The sequence below is a fragment of the Zootoca vivipara genome, chromosome 2 (assembly GCF_963506605.1).
Source record: "Zootoca vivipara chromosome 2, rZooViv1.1, whole genome shotgun sequence".
Taxonomy (NCBI): domain Eukaryota; kingdom Metazoa; phylum Chordata; class Lepidosauria; order Squamata; family Lacertidae; genus Zootoca; species Zootoca vivipara.
In genome coordinates this window covers 11,203,934-11,224,814 of record NC_083277.1, presented here as the reverse complement: position 1 = coordinate 11,224,814, position 20,881 = coordinate 11,203,934, and the positions used below count along the sequence as shown (strand labels likewise).

At 43.9% G+C, this 20,881-nt stretch overlaps 1 protein-coding gene across 1 annotated transcript in view; it reads right to left on the bottom strand.

Annotated features, from left to right (window-relative positions):
* Positions 1-13,858: 13,858 nt before the first annotated feature.
* Positions 13,859-20,881, bottom strand: part of LOC118079168 (zinc finger protein 585A-like) — a 51,746-nt gene continuing 44,723 nt past the window's right edge. Inside the window, exon 8 of the mRNA XM_060270831.1 lies at positions 13,859-19,029. Within this exon, the coding sequence (XP_060126814.1) occupies positions 16,715-19,029 (2,315 nt within the window). The 3' untranslated portion in view covers positions 13,859-16,714. The remainder of the gene's footprint in view (positions 19,030-20,881) is intronic.

Genomic DNA, 20,881 nt, shown 5'->3' with positions numbered 1-20,881 from the left:
TGAGAGTTATTCAGGTAGGTAGCCGTGTTGGTCTGACACAGTCAGGAGAAAATTACAAAATTGTCCAGTAGCACCTAAGAGACCAGCTAAGTTTGTTTTGGGTATAAGCTTTCATGTGCATGCACACTTCTTCACATCCATTGAAACAGAAGTCACCAGACCCTTATATATAGTGGGAGGGTGGGGTGGGGTATTTCTCAGAAGGGTAGTAGGAGATGGGTGATTGACTCAAAGGGTATGGTAAACCTGTTAACGACTGTTAACAACTGATTAGTCCTACAGGAAGAAACAAGGGATGGTATGCAGGTGACCAAAAATAGCTTTAGCATGTTTAATGAGACAAGAATCCAATATTTCTATTCAGACCAGGTCTTTCCATGGTTTTCAGTTTCGTAAGGTAAATGTAAGGGGACCCCTGACCATTAAGTCCAGTCACGGATGACTCTGGGGTTGCGGTGCTCATCTCACTTTACTGGCCAAGGGAGCTGGCGTTTGTCTGCAGACAGCTTCCTGGTCATGTAGCCAAGATGACTAAGCCGCTTATGGTGAACCAGAGCAGTGCACAGAAATGCCATTTACCTTCCCGTCGGAGCAGTACCTATTTATCTACTTGCACTTTAATGTGCTTTCAAACTGCTAGGTTGGCAGAAGCTGCGACCAAACAACAGGAGCTCACCCCATCACGGGGATTCAAACCACCGACCTTCTGATCGGCAAGCCCTAGGCTCTGTGGTTTAGACCACAGCGCCACCCGCGTCAGTTGAAATTCTTTTGTAATCAGACAGGTGCTTTGAGATCTTGTATTGAATGTCCTGCAAGATTGAAGTGTTCTCCTACTGGTTTCTCTGTCTTGTGATTCCTGATGTCAGTTTTATGTCCATTTATCTTTTGGCATAGGGTTTGGCCTGTTTGTCCAATACAGAGTTATGTTACACACCCACAGCCAATTCCCAGGGGAGATTTACTTTGTCTTCCCATCTCCCAAACTTTGGTCTCCAGCTGTTTTTTTGGACTACAACTCCCATTATCCTCAGCTAGAAGGACCAAGGGTCAGGACCAAAAACAGCTGGAGACCCAAGTTTCGGGAACCCTGTTCTTGGCTCTTATGTCTGTATCTTGCTGGCCTCTGTGGCATGTTTGGGCAGACTTCTTACATAGGCTTGTTTGTTTATGATCCACATATCCCCACCTGATCACTGAGCCACAAAGACACAAAGAGAGCCTGCTAGATCAGGCCAGTGGCCCGTGTAGTCCACCATCCTGTTCTCACAGTGGCCAAACAGATGCCCTATTGGGAAACCCACAAGCAGCACCCAAGCACAAGAGCCCTCTCCTGGACTGAAGTTTCCAGCAACTGGTATTCAGAAGCATTGCTGCTTCTGAGCATGCAGGCACAGCATAGCCCATGTGGCTCATAGCCATTGACTGCCTTACATTTAATGAATTTGCCCAATACACTTTTTTTGTAGATATTTCTTATTTGATTTTTTAAAAGAATTATCCTCTTTTTAAAGCCATCCAAGTTGGTGGCCGTCACTGCCTCCTGGGGCAGAGAGTTCCACAGTTTGACTATGGGCTGCGTGAAAAAACCATGACTTGTCTCTGGCTGTTCTCCTTGCTAGGTACCATGTGGTGTTCCCCGTCAGGCATCCACGGATCCCCCTCAACCCCTCCTTCCAGGAGAACCCCTGTAATTCCTCCTTCCAACAGGGTGAGACATCCCAGCACATCTCCAAACAGGGTGGTCGCCTCGAGCCTCTCCGCGCCATCCTTGCTGGGAGCCACCCGCAGAAGAGGCAGGTAAGAGGCGCTGAGTCCCAACATCAGGGGCAGAAGTGAGTTGATGCAGAGTGCTGGGCTTTCTCTGCTTTGGGAATGGGGAACCTTTCTCAGCCTGAGGGCCGCATTTCCTCCTGGCGAAGTTTCCAAGGGCTGCATGCTGGCAGTGGGTGGGGCCAGTGGCAAAAGCGGGTGGAGCAATGAATGCAATTTTTAAGTTTGTACAGTAGTTTAGTTGGTGGACAAACTACCCCAGAAGGAGCACCGCATGTCCCCCAAGAGGGGTATGACCCCTCCTCAATACACCATCCTTGTGGGGGTTGTTTGTCCCCCTTTGGTCCCCACCCTGCACTCAGCTGTCTCCTGTGGCTCCTACAAGCTCTCAGCATGCCACAGAGGTCACACCCTGGGAATGGCTTTGCAAAGACAGGCTCCGGGGGATGGAGTGGACAAGACCGGCAGCAGGTCCAACAATCAATGCGGCCGTTTGTGCATGTGCTGTACAAGGAAGTGAGGGGGAGGTGGGGCTCATCAACCTGGGAAGGTGGCCCGTCTAGGAGAAGGTAAACTCTGATCCTAAACCTCCCCTGGCTTACAACTATACCCATTGAGGAGTAAACCTTGAGAAACAATCCATATCCATTGCCTTTGGGCAGGCATCCCCAAACTCGGCCCTCCAGCTGTTTTGGGACTACAATCCCCGTCATCCCTGGGTCGAGTTTGGGGATGCCTTCCTTTGGGGATATTTTCGGGAGAAGAGGCACAGGAGTAAACCCTACAGAAATCCAGATTGGAATCCCTAAGGTTGGGTGGTGCCTTGTACGCCTCTTTCCAGCAAGAGGGGGGTGTTGTCGTCTGGGCAGCCCAGGACCTCCAGATGCACAGCCCAGGCTTGTGCCCCGGGAAAGGTCACTTTGGTGCTGTTGATGCAGCCATTTGGCTTCACCCCCGGCAGCAGCAGAGCTATTCGCTCAGGCACCCGGCGCACATGCCATGCACCGGGGTGGTGATGGAGTGGGCCGCCCAGGGGAGTGGGGTGAGCCACCCAGGGGGGCGATGGCGCCCATTAGGGGCAATAGGTGGGTGACTGGCATCCAGGGGGGCAATTGGCACAGAGATTGGCATCCAGGGGGGCGGCGTAGTGATCCGCCTGGGGGGTTGTCTCCCCCTGTCAGGGATGACACCTGGGGCAGACCACCCCCACAGCCCCCCCTTCCTACATCCCTGGTGTCAGAGTGATCTGTCTCTAAATGTTAATAGGGAGAAACCTGTGCAGGAACAGAGAGAATACTGCTGAGGTGAAAGGAAAAACCTTTCGTAAGAAACGGTAAGAGAATTCAAGTGAGAACGTACCCGTGTTTGGATAAGCAGGAGATTATAAATATATTATTCTCAGTTACATGTATGGACATTGTAGAGTCGGTAAAAAGAGACTTAACACTTAAAAGATAGCTTCCTAGCTGTAAGCAACTCTGTTACTTTGGATATCATCAAAATTCACACACAGACTTTAATGTTGTATACAGTATAAGGTTGGGGAGTAGAGAGGTGGGGAGAGAGGGGGGGTAGAGGGTAGTAAACTTTCATTATTTTACCGAGTGCTGCCTGCCTTCCCCGAGCCAAGAGAGCAAGCGCTGCCGCTGCCAGTCCCCGAGCCGAAGCGCGAGGAACACAGCGGGGATGGGACGGGGCTTGAGAAGCCTCGTCCTCTCCCCGCTGTGTGACAGGCAGCCGGGGGGTGGGGGTAAGCGGAGGAAAGAGCCTGCGCTTCCCCCCCACCTGGCCTGCACTTCGGCTTCCTCGGCGAAGGCAAGCAGGCAGACAGCTTGCCTGCTTGCCTTCGCCGAGGAAGCACCGTCTCATGCCAGCGGTGCACGGCGAGGCGGAGAAGCGCTTCTCCCCCCTCCCGCCTCCCGCCTGTCTTCCCCGGCTGAGCGCGGCGGCTCCGGGGGGACAGAGCTGAATCGCCGCGGGTGCTGCTTGCCCTCCTGTCTTCCCCGAGCCAAGGGAAAGACAGGCAGGGGCAGCCATTGCACCGCCGCGTTTCGGCTCCGTCCCCCCTGGCATAGGAAGATTAGCTGTCAGCTTCCCGCACTGATAGCTGATCTTCTTTGCCGCTTTCTATGGCCGCGCTTCGTAAGACGAAGCGGCGGTCATAGAAAACCTTGTCGTCTTGTGAATGCCTCGCGCAACGCAAAACTCTTTCGTCTAGCGAGTTTTTCGTTGTGCGACGCATTCGTAAAGCAAGGCACCACTGTAACTGCAAGCTTAATTTCGTATTCCATGCATCTGACAAAGCACACTTCCAAACAATCTCTGTTTTGGGGTGGGATTCAGTCACACACAGGCAAATTCAGGTTGCATAATTAAAGTTGCATTGGAGTTCTTGCACAACAAACACACTTCGCCAAAAGACTGAAAGAAACAAAACAACCAGGTGAGGGAGTCCACCAAACTATATAGTAGAATACGTGAGAATGAATTTTTTGAAAGGGATCTGTGCTTTATTAAAGTTTTATGAACCCATTACCAGCAAAAACCCATTTAGAACAACAACAAAAGTAGATTATTAGCAACTGGTCAAAAGGAACCCAAACCAGCCATATTCACAAACCGAGGAACTGTAGGTGGGAATGAAGGACTGATACAGGTAATACAAATCCAGCTCTGTTCTGAGCAATACACAACATTGCAGGCAAAGTCCAGAATGCCAGATTCCAAGCTATCCAGATCAACAGTCTTCAGATACCTCTTGAAAAAGAGATGATCGCCAAATAGCGTGGCCTCCCAAGATAGAAAACAAACACTACCAACTTCTTTTTGACACATCCAGAGCATAGCTGCCAAGTCTCCCGTTTTTGGCGGGAAACACCCGGATTTAAATCCGTTTCCTGCTGCGCCCCTGGATTGGTAAAAAACCCGTAAATTTACCGGATTTCCAAGGAAGCTGCTCCTCTCCCTCCCTGCTGGGAAATCCGGTAAATTTACGGGATTTCTGGTGCTGCATGGCTGCCCAGACACGTCGGTCCCCTGCCTGGGAAGAGGAACGCGCAGGAGAGCCATTGTGCGCCGCGGCTGCTCCTGAAAGGAATCCGGGGTGGGCAGAGCGGGCTAGGGAGGCTGCAAGGGAAAAATCGCCTGCGAGCTGGAGGCTGCTCGCTTCAGCGTGGACATCCTCAAGGGAGGAGCATTGGCGGTAGCCTCCGGAGAAAGGGAAGCAGAGCACACTGGTATTGGCCGATGGGAGGGGACACAAAGGGGCTGCGAGCGGCGGAAGTTCGTTTTCTGCAGGAGAGGTGCTGCGGTCGCGGCGCGGGTGGCAGAAGGGAGAGAAGCGGCAGGAGGAGAGAGGTGGGTACAGCTGAGACGCCCACCGCCCCACCTTTGCCCTTTGGCTTAACTTTGGCTTCTGTGGAGACCCCCCACCTGCCCCTCAAATTCTCTTCTGGGACAAGGGAAGCCAGGGAGTTTTGTGAGGGGAGGCGATCGTGGCTCTGCAACTTGGGCGGCAGATTGCCTCACAGAACCATAGAATAGGAAGGGGACCCCGAGGGTCGTCTAGTCCAACCCATCAAACACCATCAAAGCATTCTTGACATATGCCTGTCAAGCCTCTGCTTAAAGACCTCCAAAGAAGGAGACTCCACCACACTCCTTGGTAGCAAATTCCACTGTCGAACAGCTCTTACTGTCATGAAGTTCTTTCTAATGTTTAGGTGGAATCTTCTTTCTTGTAGCTTGAATCCATTGCTCCGTGTCCGCTTCTCTGGAGCAGCAGAAAACAACCTTTCTCCATCCTCTATATGACATCCTTTCATATATTTGAACATGGCTATCATATCACCCCTTAACCTTTTCTTCTCCAGGCTAAACATACCAAGCTCCCTAAGCCGTTCCTCATAAGGCATCGTTTCCAGGCCTTTGACCATTTTGGTTGCCCTCTTCTGGACACGTTCCAGCTTGTCAATATCCTTCTTGAACTGTGGTGCCCAGAACTGGACACAGTACTCCAGGTGAGGTCTGACCAGAGCAGAATACAGTGGTACTATTACTTCCCTAGATCTAGATGCTATACTCCTATTGATGCAGCCCAGAATTGCATTGGCTTTTTTAGCTGCTGCATCACACTGCTGACTCATGTCAAGTCTGTGGTCTACCAAGACTCCTAGATCCTTTTCACATGTACTGCTCTCAAGCCAGGTGTCACCCATCCTGTATTTGTGCCTTTCATTTTTTTTGCCCAAGTGAAGTACCTTACATTTCTCCTTGTGGAGAAATGTTTACATTTTGTGGAGGAAAATAAAAAAATTCCTTCAGTAGCACCTTAAAGACCAACTAAGTTTATATTTTGGTATGAGCTTTCGTGTGCATGCACACTTCTTCAGATACACAGATACTTCAGATACTTCAGATATTTTGTGGAGGGACGACGGCAAGGAAAAACCATCTGGTTCGTATATCTGCGTTTCAACTTCTGTACGAATCTTTCTTGGCGTGGCTGCTGCTCCTTGAGACCAGCTTTGCAGTTTGTCTTTTTTGAAAATCCGAGTTTCCTCAGCAGCCAGGGAGGTTGTACTTCTTTTTCCTGCCAGCTTTTCTCTGTGTGCTGACCTTTTGTTGATACTCTTCCCACATTTCTTCCCTCCAGCTCTCCAAACTGGCTGTGTCCTGCTTTGAAATCCCTCTCCTTTTCATGTACCTGGTGCTTCCTTCCTCACCAAATGTGCAGCTTGTGCTATTATATGACGAGCCTGGTCCTAAAAGCAACCAAAACTTTATTTTGAAATCTCAGGTCTGCACCTTCTCCATTTTTAAAGAGAAGTAGGTTGCAAGGAACACCAGCTGTTGTTTTGTCTGGTTTTTATAGTATAAACTCCTCCTTTATTAGTTCCTCTTGTGTGGAGGGAGTTTGGGGTATAGGAGCAATTTGGCCATCCATCTCTTGCATCAAATTTAAGGCAAAATTTCCCAGCTGACCCCCTTTCAGCTCCCCCTCCCCAGTCATCAGCTGTGACCCATTTACACTGCACTTGAAATTTAAACTGGTTTAGGTAGCTGCCCTAACCCTGCTTACCTGGGTGTAAGCTCCATTGAATTCAATATGACTTACCTATGAGTTGTTAATTGCATTAGTCAGTTGCTTAAAAAAAAAAAAAGAACTTAAAGTGACGTGGTTAGGATTGATCTGTTAGTCCTAGACAAGTGTAAACTTTTGTTTGTTGTTTAGTCATTTAGTTGTGTCCGACTCTTCATGACCCCATGGACCAGAGCACGCCAGGCACTCCTGTCTTCCACTGCCTCCCACAATTGGTCAAAGTGTAAACTAACAACAGCTAACTATTTGAGCATCCTCTGCCCTCAGGATGTGTAGGGTGGGACAGATGTAGCCCAAGACATCGGCAGGGCACCTGGTTGATGAAGGCTCCCTTAGGGCCTGTTCCTTATTGTTTTCCCATGCCCAAAGAGGAAAATGCTGTTTTAGGAGACCAGAGGACTGCAAATTACCTACTTTTCTAGACTGCCCAACCCAAAGTATCAGGGAAAGGGCCATCACTCAGTGCCAGAGCATCTGCTTCAATTGCAGAAGGCCCCAAGTTCAATTCCAAGCACCTGCAGGTAGGGCTCGGAGATATTCCCTGCCTGAAACGGAGACAATACTGAGCTGGATGGTCCAAGGCTACGACTCGGTATAAGACAGCTTCCTGGGTTAACCCATGTGTCTTCCTGTGCTTCCAAGGACCCCTGAGTGACATTTTAGCTTCAAAGCAAGCTCTTGTGTGCCCTTGGAAGTTTTGTCATATTATTATGGAAGACAGGTGCTTCTGACAGAACAAATACCGCCATGCATTTCTTACTGCAAAAGCAAAGCTTTGGGGGTTGCAAGAGTTAAAGCTTATCTCCAGCTTCAAATCAGAATAAGGCTGGACCTCGGCTATGAGCAAGGATTTTCAAAGTTTCGGTGCAGCGAGTTTCCACTAGTCAAATGGTTTTTATCTTTCCAAGTGTAAGAAAGACAAACATCAGTTGACCCACGGAGCTCAGCTTTGTCCCAGGCATGAAGCCAAGTCTATTAAAATCCAGAAGCGATTTCCCTTCGGTGCTGTCATGGGCAGAGCCGGCACCGAAAATCACTTCTGCGCATGTTCAGTCATGCGCAGAAACGACTTCCAGTGCCGCGCTGCTGTGTGAGTGAGCCGATCCCTTATTTTTTAATGCGGAACTTGGCAGCTATGATCCAGAGACTTGACAGTCATCTTCACTTCCCAGGAAATATGGGAAAACTGAGTGGAAAACTCCATACATTTATGTGGTTTCCCCCCCTGTGTGAATTTGCTTATGAAATTCTCCACCCCCATCGTTCTGAATAAACTATTACCCCACCCCCTCCTTTCATCCCCCCATCCCCATCCCCACCCATACACATTCCCCTCCCACTCCCATCTCATCAATTTTTACTTGTCTTACCAGTTGTTGATGACACTTACAATTTGTATGTCACCCATATTAATAAAGTCATTATTTCTCCAAATCGTTTTGCTGTTGTTGTTTTTTATTGACGTTGTTATTTTTCCTTTCTATATGTAAATGTTTTATTATTAATTGGGGAGTGGGGTGGGGATGTGGGCCTGTTTGCTCTTCTATATTTCAACTTGTTTTGTTCCTCGGACTTCCTGTCATTCCCCAACGTATTATACCATGTATTATAGCATTGAACGTACGTAACATAATGCATTTCTCTATATCAAATGTCAAATGCATTCTTATTACTCAGTGCACCAATAATTTACTATCAGTCATTTCCTTCTTCCCGCCAGTCTTCAATTTCAATCCAGTATTAATATAGGCAGTGTACCCTTACTATATTTTTCCACATATATCTTATATTTTTCCCACTTTGTAGCAAAATTTTGTCTTGATTTGCCCCTTAAGCTGTTAGTTAGACAGGCCATCTCGACCAATTCTTGTAGTTTAGCTTGCCATTCCAAGATTGTGGGAACCTCGGTTTCTTTCCAACTTTTGGTGACCAGAATCCTGGCCGCCGCAGTCGCATAAAGAAATATTTCTTTCTTTGGATTCGGTATGTCTTTCCCTATGATGCTTAATAGTAGCGCCTCAGGTCTTTTTTGAAATGTTATTCCTAGCAGCTTTTTGATTTCTTCATAAATTTGTCCCCAAAACTTTTTAAATTTCTCACATGTCCACCACATGTGGTATAGGTCATCCTTACTCCCTCCACACCTCCAGCACAAATTTGACAAATTCTTGGATCCCTTCCAGTCAGGATTCAGGCCTCATCATGGGACTGAAACTGCCTTGGTCGCACTGGTCGATGATCTCCGGCGGGCTAGGGACAAAGGTAAGAGCTGTTTCCTTGTTCTGCTGGATCTCTCAGCGGCTTTTGACACCATCGACCATAACATCCTTCTGGACCGTCTAGAGGGCTTGGGAGCTGGGGGCACTGTCATGCAGTGGTTCCGCTCCTTCCTCCTGGGCCGTGTTCAGAAAGTGGTGGTGGGGGATGAGTGTTCAGACCCCTGGGCGCTCACTTGTGGGGTGCCTCAGGGTTCTGTCCTCTCCCCCATGCTTTTTAACATCTATATGCAGCCACTGGGAGAGATCATCAGGGGGTTTGGGCTGGGTGTCCATCAGTATGCTGATGATACCCAGCTCTACCTCTCTTTTAAATCAGAACCAGTGAAGGCGGTGAAGGTCCTGTGTGAGTGCTTGGAGGCGGTTGGAGGATGGATGGCGGCTAACAGATTGAGATTGAATCCTGACAAGACAGAAGTACTGTTTGTGGGGGACAGGAGGCGGGCGGGTGTGGAGGACTCTCTGGTCCTGAATGGGGTAACTGTGCCCCTGAAAGACCAGGTGCGCAGCCTGGGAGTCATTTTAGACTCACAGCTGTCCATGGAGGCACAGGTCAACTCCGTGTCCAGGGCAGCTGTTTATCAGCTCCATCTGGTACGCAGGCTGAGTCCCTACCTGCCCACTGACTGTCTCTCCAGAGTGGTGCATGCTCTAGTTATCTCTCGCTTGGACTACTGCAATGCGCTCTACGTGGGGCTACCTTTGAAGGTGACCCGGAAACTACAACTAATCCAGAATGCGGCAGCTAGACTGGTGACTGGGAGCGGCCGCCGAGATCACATAACACCGGTCCTAAAAGACCTACATTGGCTCCCAGTACGTTTCCGAGCACAATTCAAAGTGTTGGTGTTGACCTTTAAAGCCCTAAACGGCCTCGGTCCGGTATACCTGAAGGAGCGTCTCCACCCCCATCGTTCTGCCCGGACACTGAGGTCCAGCTCCGAGGGCCTTCTGGCGGTTCCCTCAGTACGAGAAGCCAAGTTACAGGGAACCAGGCAGAGGGCCTTCTCGGTAGTGGCACCCACCCTGTGGAATGCCCTCCCACTAGAGGTCAAAGAGAACAATTACCAGACCTTTAGAAGGCATCTCAAGGCAGCCCTGTTTAGGGAAGCTTTTAATGTTTGATGGATTTCTGTATTTTAGAATTTCTGTTTTTTTTTTTGGAAGCCGCCCAGAGTGGCTGGGGGAACCCGGCCAGATGGGCGGGGTATAAATAATAAATTATTATTATTATTATTATTATTATAAATCTTGGAGAGTCTGGAGGGAGTAAGGTACCATCAGTGTTGAACTTTTAGCATGTTTTCTTTAATATTATAGCTCGTGGTAAAATTTATTTCAGATTTCCAAAGGTGTTCCCACTCTTCCATCATTATGGGCCTTCCAATGTCCTGTGCCCATCTAATCATATTGACTTTAGTTGCTTCATCCATTACTCCAAATTCCAACAGAAGCCTATACATTTTTGATATTATTTTTATTTTGTTGTTTATCAATTCCCTTTCCAACCTCGATGGCTCTTTCCCAAATCCTATTTCCTTATCTTTTTTGTATTGATCGTACGTTTGATGGTATTCTAACCAGGTTGTAAAGTAGGTTTTCACATCATTATTTTTTTTATTGTTGTTTTGGCCTCTTCCTCTGTCAATAAGTTGTTGTATGTTACCCACCCTTCTTTCATGTTCTTCTTTTTAACCGCGAGCGCCTCTGTGGGGGATGCCCATTTTGGTATCTTAGGTTCTAGGAACCTTTTATATTTTCCCCAAACTTTGAGTAATGGATATCTTATTATGTGGTTCATGAAGCCCCGATGCGCCACTTTTTTTACCGTATATTAAGTACGCATGCCACCCGAATCGGGTGTCATGCCCCTCCAAATCCAGTAAGTCCGTGTTATTCAGAAGAAACCATTCCTTTAGCCAGGATAGACAAACCGCTTCATAGTATGTCTTGAGGTCCGGTAGACCAAACCCACCTCTTTCTTTGATGTCAATTAAAACTGTGTTTTATCCTAGGTCTCTTTCCGGCCCATATGAACTTTGATATTTCTTTTTGCCATCTATCTATGCAGTCTAATTTTCTTAAAATCGGTATAGTTTGGAACAAAAAGAGGAGCCTAGGTAAAATGTTTAATTTTACAGTGGATATTCGGCCTAAAAAGGAGAGTTGTAACCTGTTCCACATCTCCATATCTCTTTTAATCTCTCCCAAGACTTTTGTGTAGTTATTCTCGAAGAGATTAATGTTTTTGGGGGTGATCCAGATCCCTAAGTATTTAATTTTTGAATGTGTTTTTAATTGCATATCTTTCTCCAGTTCTTCTTGTTCTGCGTTTGTTAAGTTCTTAACTAATAATTTTGTTTTGTTTATATTTAATTTAAAGCCGGAGACTTTCCCAAATTCCTGCATTATTTCTATCGCTCTAGTTAAAAGCTTTCCTTTGGTTGTTCTGTTGTTATGATGAGGTCATCCGCGAAGGACCTCATCTTGTACCTATTCTTCCCCAACTGTATACCTTTGATACTCTTTTCTTCTCTAATCTTTTTACACAGAACTTCTAATACTAATATAAAAATCAGAGGAGAAAGTGGGCATCCCTGTCTTACCCCTTTTTCAATTACACATTCTTGTGTTATGGAGCCGCTAATCAAAATTTTTGCTTTTTGCTCTGTGTAAATCGCTTGTACGCTATTTTTATATTCTGTTCCGAAGTCCATTTGGTCTAATACACCCTTCATAAACTTCCACGAGACCCTGTCGAAGGCTTTCTTCGCGTCGACTGCCATAATGGCAGCCGGTTTGTCAATACGTAAGTCTAAATATTCCAGGATATTAATTCATATCCTTGTATTATTTTGGATATGTCTGCTGGGGAGAAAGGTTGCCTGGTCACCGTGTATAATATCGTTGAGGACCTTCTTTGTTCTATCTGCCAAGATAGATGCATACAACTTGTAATCGTTATTCAAAAGAGCTATAGGTCTATAATTTGTTATCTCTAGTTTATCACTGCCTTGTGTCGGTATGATCGTAATATAGCTGTCTCTCCAAGAGTTAGGCATCACTCCCTGAATCTGTACATTATTCATAATTTTCTTTAAAGGCTCCAAAAGTGTCTCTTCAAGCTTTTTATAGTAAAGTGCCGGCAGGCCGTCCGGTCCTGGTGTCTTTCCTACTTTTGCTTTTTTTATGGCATTCTGTACCTCATTTGTTGTAATCGGGACATTTAATGTTTCTCTCTGCTCTTTTGTGAGCTTCTGGAGGCCATTTTCCTTTAGATAATCTTTTACCTCTTCTGAGGTTTCTCTTCCTTCCTTCTATAGTTCTCGGTAGAATTCCCCAAATTTACCTTCAATCTCTTTTTGTTCACATATAATTTTGTCGTTTCAATCTGTTAATTAGTTTGTCACTTTCTTTTTTCTTTAACTGCCAATCCAGGACTTTCCCTGGCTTGTTAGCAAATTCAAAATTTCTTTGTTTCATTAGTTTTAGCTTCCATTCTATTTCTTCCGAAATTAACATTGAGTATTGTGATTGTAATATTTTGATGTTTCTTTTTATTTCTGGGTTATCTGGCTTGTTATATAGTTCCTTCTTAGTTTCCCTGATTTTTTGTATCACTTTTTGTATTGTCTTTTCCTTCTCTTTCCTTTGGATTGAATTCTGTTGTATGAAAAACCCTCTGAGAACTGCCTTACTAGCGTCCCAAATCGTATTTAGATCCATTCCTTCTGTATTATTTAGTTTAAAGTACTCTTTTAATGTCTTTTTTGCTTTTTCTAAAATCTTTTCGTCTTTTAAGAGTGATTCATTCAACCTCCATCTTGTAGTTTTTCTGTTCCATTTTAGCCACACAGTGACTGCATTGTGATCAGACATTGTTTTAGGTTGGATTTCTGTCTTAAATATTTTTAGGGTCAAGTCTTTAGACAGCCAAATGGCGTCTATTCTCCCTGCCGACTTTTTTGGGTAGGAGAAAAATGTAAAGTCCTTTTTAAATGGGTTTTTGTACCTCCACACATCTTCTAAGTTTAACATTTCTATCAACCTAAAAAAGGTTGCAGGTAATTTCATTTGTTTGTTTTTTGGAAGCTTTCATCGATCTATCCAATTCCGGTGCCACTACTCCATTTTGGTCTCCTAATAAAATCCCTTTTTCTCCCACATTTTCAATTAATTTGCTTTCCAGGCTTTGATAGAATTCACTCTTTTTCTCATTAGGCGCATATATTCCAATTGCAGTTATTTTTTCACCCTGTATCGTCATTTCAATCACTGTGACCCTACCTTGTGTATCTTTGTATATCAATTTGGGTTCTAAGTGGGGTTTGGCATAAATAACCACTCCCCTTTCTTTAGTTTCATCAGAAGATGCAAAATCTATTCCCAAGCTCTTGTTGGGCAGGATTCTTATATGTCTTTTAGCCACATGGGTTTCCTGGAGGCAAACCAAATCTAATTTTTGTTTCTTCAATACATGTGCCACCTTATTTCGTTTTGCTTTTTCATTTCATCCATTTACATTCCAAGTAATTATTTTAAGACTCATACTTTACTTTATCATTCGTATTTATTAAAAATTATTCGTATATTAATTAAAATTCCTCTTACAGGTAGACAAGTGGGTTAGACAAATGATTAGATCCTTTGGATTTTAGTGCTTTCTCACCCTTCTTTACTCTTCTTCTTCTTCTACTGGTTGCTTTTCATCTTCCCCTGCCCCGCCACCCAGTTGTTTTTTACCTCCCAGTTGGTCTTTATACTTTCTCCAAAATTTGTCTGCGTCTCCCCATGTATTAAAGCTTCTTCTTTTACCTTTATAAAAGAAGGATATCCCCTCTGGAAATAGCCATCTGTGCACTATTGATTTCTGTCTCAGAGCGTACACCAAAGATTTATATTTTTCCCTCTTTTTCAATAGCCTGGGTGAAATAATTTTTTGTATTATAATGTCGACGCCTTGAATATTTAGTTTTTTCTTACTGCAAGTTTGTAAAATTTGATCTCTAATTTCCATACTCCTGAATGTTACAAGACAATCCCCCGGCCAGTTGTTTGCTCTGGCGACGCTCGATCTAGTTCTAAAGGCTCTCTCAATATGTTGGGCCATTTCTTGTTGGTCTAAATTGAGCCAGTTTGCCAATTCTACAGTTATTTTTTTGTTGTATCTGTTCGTCCTGTTCTTCAGGTATGGATCTAAACCTTAACTCTTTCTCCCTCCTATGCATCTCAATCATCGCAACTGCATCCAAGACTGCCTCATGTGTGTCCCTCATTTCCATCATATCTTTCTTAACTTTTTCTGTTTCTCCTTTCCGTTCTCTGCATTCTTTTTGTACCCTCTTAACCCCCTCCTCCAAACTTATTGTTTTACCCTTCAGTTCTTGTACTGTTTTTGTAACTTCTAAATTTTTGGTTACTAAATCATTAAATTTAACTGTTAGGTCAGTTACAGTCTTTGCATTTTCGTCAATTTTTATTCCCATCGCATCTAATTTTTGGTCTGTAATCTCAGATTTTTCAGTCAGATCTTCTATTTTCTTACCCATCATGTCCAATTTTTGATCGGTACTTTTAGCGTTCTCCCCCAATTCCTTTCTCATTTCTAAAAGGTCTCTTTTTAATCCCAATATCAGTTCTTTCATATCCAGGTTCATGTCAGCGTCTTGGGTTGAGTTCCGTCTGAGTTGGTTGGAGTTGGTTGTCAAGTTGCTTAAGGTTGTCTGTTTCTTGCTTGGGTTGGTCATATCAAGTGCAGTTATATATGTTGTTGTTGTTGTTTAGTTGTTTAGTCGTTTAGTCGTGTCCGACTCTTCGTGACCCCCTCTCTATATATAGATCTCCCAGTTCTCTTCCCTTTCTGTAGAATTGTAGAATGGCTTGAGTTTTATTTTGTTTTGTTTATTTTTAAGTGTGTCTTTCTCAGTACAGTGCTTTATCTTTTAATGTCTTTAATGTCTTTGCTTCAGAGGGCTTTTTTCCTATAAAATTTCCCACTTGGAGGGGAGAGGTAAGGAACCACAATGTATAGAGTTAAGTCTATATTCTCTTATTCTTCAAATGTGGACTTTTTATTTTGTCCTGCAGGTGGCAGCGCAGCTTTGCAGTTACCTTCTCCCTCCACTCCTTCCTTTAATTCCTTCCTTCCTTTGTAACTGTACATCCAATATCTGTTTCGACTGTAACAGATGACAACAATGACTCAGCAAAGTAGTTGGAATTGTTTTTCAAGAGTCACAAGTCTTTCAAGACCTATATCTTCGAAAATCTTTTTCTTTTATTTTTTCTTTCCCCCCAATTGGGCTTTACTGGGCCCCCGAAAATATCCCCAAAGGGCTTTACTTTTCTTTTCTTTAAACCCCCTTCCCGCTCCTTAATAGCTTTTCAAATGACTTGGGTTACTTCGTGCTCCAATTTGATCGTATTGTTAGTCTCTCCGCCCCTCTTATTCAGTTTTTACCAAGTTTTTACCAAGTTTTATGAGGTTCTAAGCCTATACAGTGGTACCTCGGTTTATGAACACAATTGGTTCTGGAAGTCTGTTCATAAACTGAAGCGTTCATAAACTGAAGCGAACTTTCCCATTGAAAGTAATGGAAAGTGGATTAATCCGTTCCAGACAGTCCGCGGAGTAACCGTTCATAAACTGAAGCGAACTTTTCCATTGAAAGTAATGGAAAGTGGATTAATCCGTTCCAGACGGGTCCGTGAAGTACTTAAACTGAAGCGTTCATAAACTGAAACATGGGTGTAATTGGTTCCGGAAGTCTGTTCATAAACTGAAGCGTTCATAAACTGAAGCAAACTTTCCCATTAAAAGTAATGGAAAGTGAATTAATCCGTTCCAGATGGGTCCGCGGCGTTCATAAACCGAAAATTCATAAACCGAGGTGTTCATAAACCGAGGTTCCACTGTAGTTCGTTCTTTGGCGTTAGAGTTGATGCAGATACTCCCAATACAACGGGGTTGACCTCCTCTTTTCCCTGCGTTCAGTACATATGCCCGCTCTCTGCAGCTCACTGAGTTTATGTCTATTTTTCCACCTCTGCTTTTCCCGGGCTGGGTCTCCTGCTTCTTTGTAGCGTTTTTTTTAAAGATTTCAAAGGGGTTGCACCAACCTTTTTAGTCAGAGAGCAGGCAGGCAGCTGGCTTCTTATTTTATCGGAGGCTATGCCGCTGGTCCATTCCAGAAGTCAGGCTTTCTCGCCGCGGGGGAGGAGATCGCTACTACCAGCGTCTATGGTCTTCCTCTGGACCTTTTTGTCCTTTTACAGAGACCCTTCCAACGCTCTGTGACTCCTTCGGGTACAGGGATTCCCCCTGTCCCTTTCTGAGGGGCTTTGAAGCCTCAAAAACACCTTAGCCTCTGGCGGTGAGTGCGCGTCCTCCGGAGCTCCGTCGGGGTGCGTCTGGAGTCAGACGCGGCAAACCGGAAGTCGCCATGGGTACAAATAATTTATTATTATGATGATGATGATGATTATTAAAGGTCTCCACTCCCTCTGAAGCCCTTTCCACATTTCATAAATCTGTGGTTTCCCCGAGGGAGTTAGCTGATGTTTCCTAAGGTTCCATATTGACTAAAGCATCTTCCCTGTGTGTCTGCCAATGTAATGTAAGTTTATCCTTCCTGTTGAAGCTCTTTCGACATTCAATACATTCAAATGGTTTCTCCCCTGTGTGAGTTCGTTGATGTTTCCTAAGAGTTCCATTTTCCCTGAAGCTCTTTCCACATTCAATACATTTAAATGGTTTCTCCCCTGTGTGAGTTCGTTGATGTTTCCTAAGAGTTCCATTTTCCCTGAAGCTCTTTCCACATTCAATACATTTAAATGGTTTCTCTCCCGTGTGAGTTCGTTGATGTATTCTAAGTGCTCCGCTTACACTGAAGCTCTTTCCACATTCAATACATTCAAATGGTTTCTCCCCTGTGTGAGTTCGCTGATGTCTTCTAAGTGTTTTACTTTCACTGAATCTCTTTCCACATTCAATACATTCAAATGGTTTCTCCCCTGTGTGAGTTCGTTGATGTATTCTAAGTGTTCCATTTTCCCTGAAGCTCTTTCCACATTCAATACATTCAAATGGTTTCTCTCCCGTGTGAGTTCGTTGATGTATTCTAAGGTGTCCATTTGCACTGAAGCTCTTTCCACATTCAATACATTGAAATGGTTTCTCTCCCGTGTGAGTTTGTTGATGTCTTCTAAGGTGTTCATTTCGACTGAAGCACTTTCCACATTCAGGACATTTAAATGGTTTCTCCCCCGTGTGAGTTCGCCAATGTAATGTAAGTTTATCCTTCCTGTTGAAGCTCTTTCCACATTCAATACATTCAAATAGTTTCTCCCCTGTGTGAGTTTGTTGATGTCTTCTAAGTTGTCCATATTGAGTGAAGCTCTTTCCACATTCAATACATTTAAATGGTTTCTCCCCCGTGTGAGTTTGCCAGTGTAATGTAAGTTTATCCTTCCTGTTGAAGCTCTTTCCACATTCAATACATTTAAATGGTTTCTCCCCTGTGTGAGTTCGCCAATGTAATGCAAGTTTATCCTTCCTGTTGAAGCTCTTTCCACATTCAATACATTTAAATGGTTTGTCCCCTGTGTGAGTTCGTTGATGTCTTCTAAGTACTCCATTTTCCATGAAGCTCTTTCCACATTCAATACATTCAAATGGTTTCTCCCCCGTGTGAGTTTGTTGATGTATTCTAAGTGCTCCACTTACACTGAAGCTCTTTCCACATTCAATATGTTCAAATGGTTTCTCTCCCGCGTGAGTTCGTTGATGTATTCTAAGTTGTCCATATTGAGTGAAGCTCCTTCCACATTCAATACATTGAAATGGTTTCTCCCCCGTGTGAGTTCGCCAATGTAATGTAAGTTTATCCTTCCTGTTGAAGCTCTTTCCACATTCAATACATTCAAATGGTTTCTCTCCTGTATGAGTTCGTTGATGTATTCTAAGTTGTCCATATTGAGTGAAGCTCCTTCCACATTCAATACATTGAAATGGTTTCTCCCCCGTGTGAGTTCGCCAATGTAATGTAAGTTTATCCTTCCTGTTGAAGCTCTTTCCACATTCAATACATTTAAATGGTTTCTCCCCTGTGTGAGTTCGTTGATGTCTTCTAAGTACTCCATTTTCCATGAAGCTCTTTCCACATTGAATACATTTAAATGGTTTCTCCCCTGTGTGAGTTCGTTGATGTATTCTAAGGTGTCCATTTTCACTGAAGCTCTTTCCACATTCAATACATTTAAATGGTTTCTCCCCCGTGTGAGTTCGTTGATGTATTCTAAGTTGTCCATATTGAGTGAAGCTCCTTCCACATTCAGTACATTGAAATGGTTTCTCCCTCGTGTGAGTTCGTTGATGTATTCTAAGTGCTCCACTTACACTGAAGCTCTTTCCACATTCAATACATTCAAATGGTTTCTCTCCCGTGTGAGTTCGTTGATGTATTCTAAGTTGTCCATATTGAGTGAAGCTCCTTCCACATTCAATACATTGAAATGGTTTCTCCCCCGTGTGAGTTCGCCAATGTAATGTAAGTTTATCCTTCCTGTTGAAGCTCTTTCCACATTCAATACATTTAAATGGTTTCTCCCCTGTGTGAGTTCGTTGATGTCTTCTAAGTACTCCATTTTCCATGAAGCTCTTTCCACATTCAATACATTTAAATGGTTTCTCCCCTGTGTGAGTTCGTTGATGTATTCTAAGGTGTCCATTTTCACTGAAGCTCTTTCCACATTCAATACATTTAAATGGTTTCTCCCCCGTGTGAGTTCGTTGATGTATTCTAAGTTGTCCATATTGAGTGAAGCTCCTTCCACATTCAGTACATTGAAATGGTTTCTCCCTCGTGTGAGTTCGTTGATGTATTCTAAGTGCTCCACTTACACTGAAGCTCTTTCCACATTCAATACATTCAAATGGTTTCTCTCCCGTGTGAGTTCGTTGATGTATTCTAAGTTGTCCATATTGAGTGAAGCTCCTTCCACATTCAATACATTGAAATGGTTTCTCCCCCATATGAGTTCGTTGATATATTCTAAGTGTTCCATTTTGACTGATGCTTTTTCCACACTCTGTACGTTTCAATGATTTCTTCCCTGTGTGAGTTTGTTGATGTCTTCTAAGTGTTCCACTGTGACTAAAGCACATCCCACATTCCATGCATTTAAACTGTTTCTTGGTTCTTCCCAATGAAGTCACAGGTGGCTCCATAGAATTCTGGCCCTCATCTTCCTCACCTGTTTCGGATTGGGCGGAAGAAAATCCTATTAGACTTTCAAGAAAGACAAGAAAGAAACTGAACACATGTCAATCCGAATACACACCTTCTCTTATTTTAACACCGTCTCCATTCTCCACTGTCCTTGCTATGTTCTAAATTTTTAGGAATGCAGATGAGATAATGGCAAGAACAACACGCTAACTCCATTCACACTTAATAAACTGCATTATTTTATCATCGATGTTGGAATTGGCTTCCTAGACACATCTCTGTATTTCCCTTTTTCCAGGGAGGAAATGATCACAGGCTCGAGTAGCAGTCTCTCCTATGACTAAGAAGTAAAACTTTAGTGTTACTACCGGTATGCCAAATGTAAGTGTAAAAATATTGCAATATATTAGAACAGGCACCCCCAAACTCTGCCCTCCAGATGTTTTTGGACTACCATTCCCATCATCCCTGACCACTGGTCCTGTTAGCTAGGGATGATGGGAGTTGTAGTCCCAAAACATGTGGAGGGCCAAGTTTGGGGGTGCCTATATTAGAACATAAGAAGAGCCCGCTCGATTAGGCATCCTAGTCCAGCATCCTGTTCTCACAGTGGCCAACCAGATGCCTGTGGGAAACCAGCAAGCAGGATTTGAGCAAAAGAGCCCTCTGCCTTCCTGTGCTTTCCAGGAACTAGTATTAAGAAGCATTATTGCCTAGGACCGTGAGGGCAGAGCAGAGCAGACATCAGACTAATCCTCTTTTTCAAGCTATACATGTTGTTGGCCATCAATGTCTCCTGTAGGATGTTAGTCCATATATTGGAAAAGTAAAAATACAACAAAGAACGCTTTCGGATCAGAACTCAATATTTCTTGAACTAAAAGGTGAGAAAAATATTCCATTTAGAGTATTGTTCATATTTTGGGCAACCGAATGAAAGGTGTTTCAGCAGAAAATTTGTTATCACACTCAGGCCTGCTTTCTACCAGGACATCAGATGAAGGAGAATATAAGGAATATAATACCGTAGATATTATTGAATATTTGGAAGTAAGAAATGAGAAAAAAGCGGCAATACTTTTAGATGCTGAAAAGGCTTTTGATAACGTTTCATGGGCTTTTATGAAAACGATAATAGAAAAAAATGAATTTGGGAGAGGAATTGATGCAATTTATTCTTACCAACAGGCCATGCTGATTGTTAATAAGGTTATAACAGAAAACTGTAAAATAATGAAGGGGGCAAGGATATCCCCTATCACCATTATTATTTATTTTGGTATTAGAGGCCCTGGCGAGAGAGAAAGAGCAGAGAAATTAATTAGAGGAATAACAGTAGGAAATAAAGCATATATATTAAAAGCTTTTGCAGTTAACCTTGTAATTACAGTGACGGATCCCAAAAATACTCTACCGAAGTTGGTAGAAAAGATACAGGACTTCGGGCAAGTCGCAGGCTTTAAACTAAACAAGAATAAGACTAAGCTTTTGGTAAAAAACAC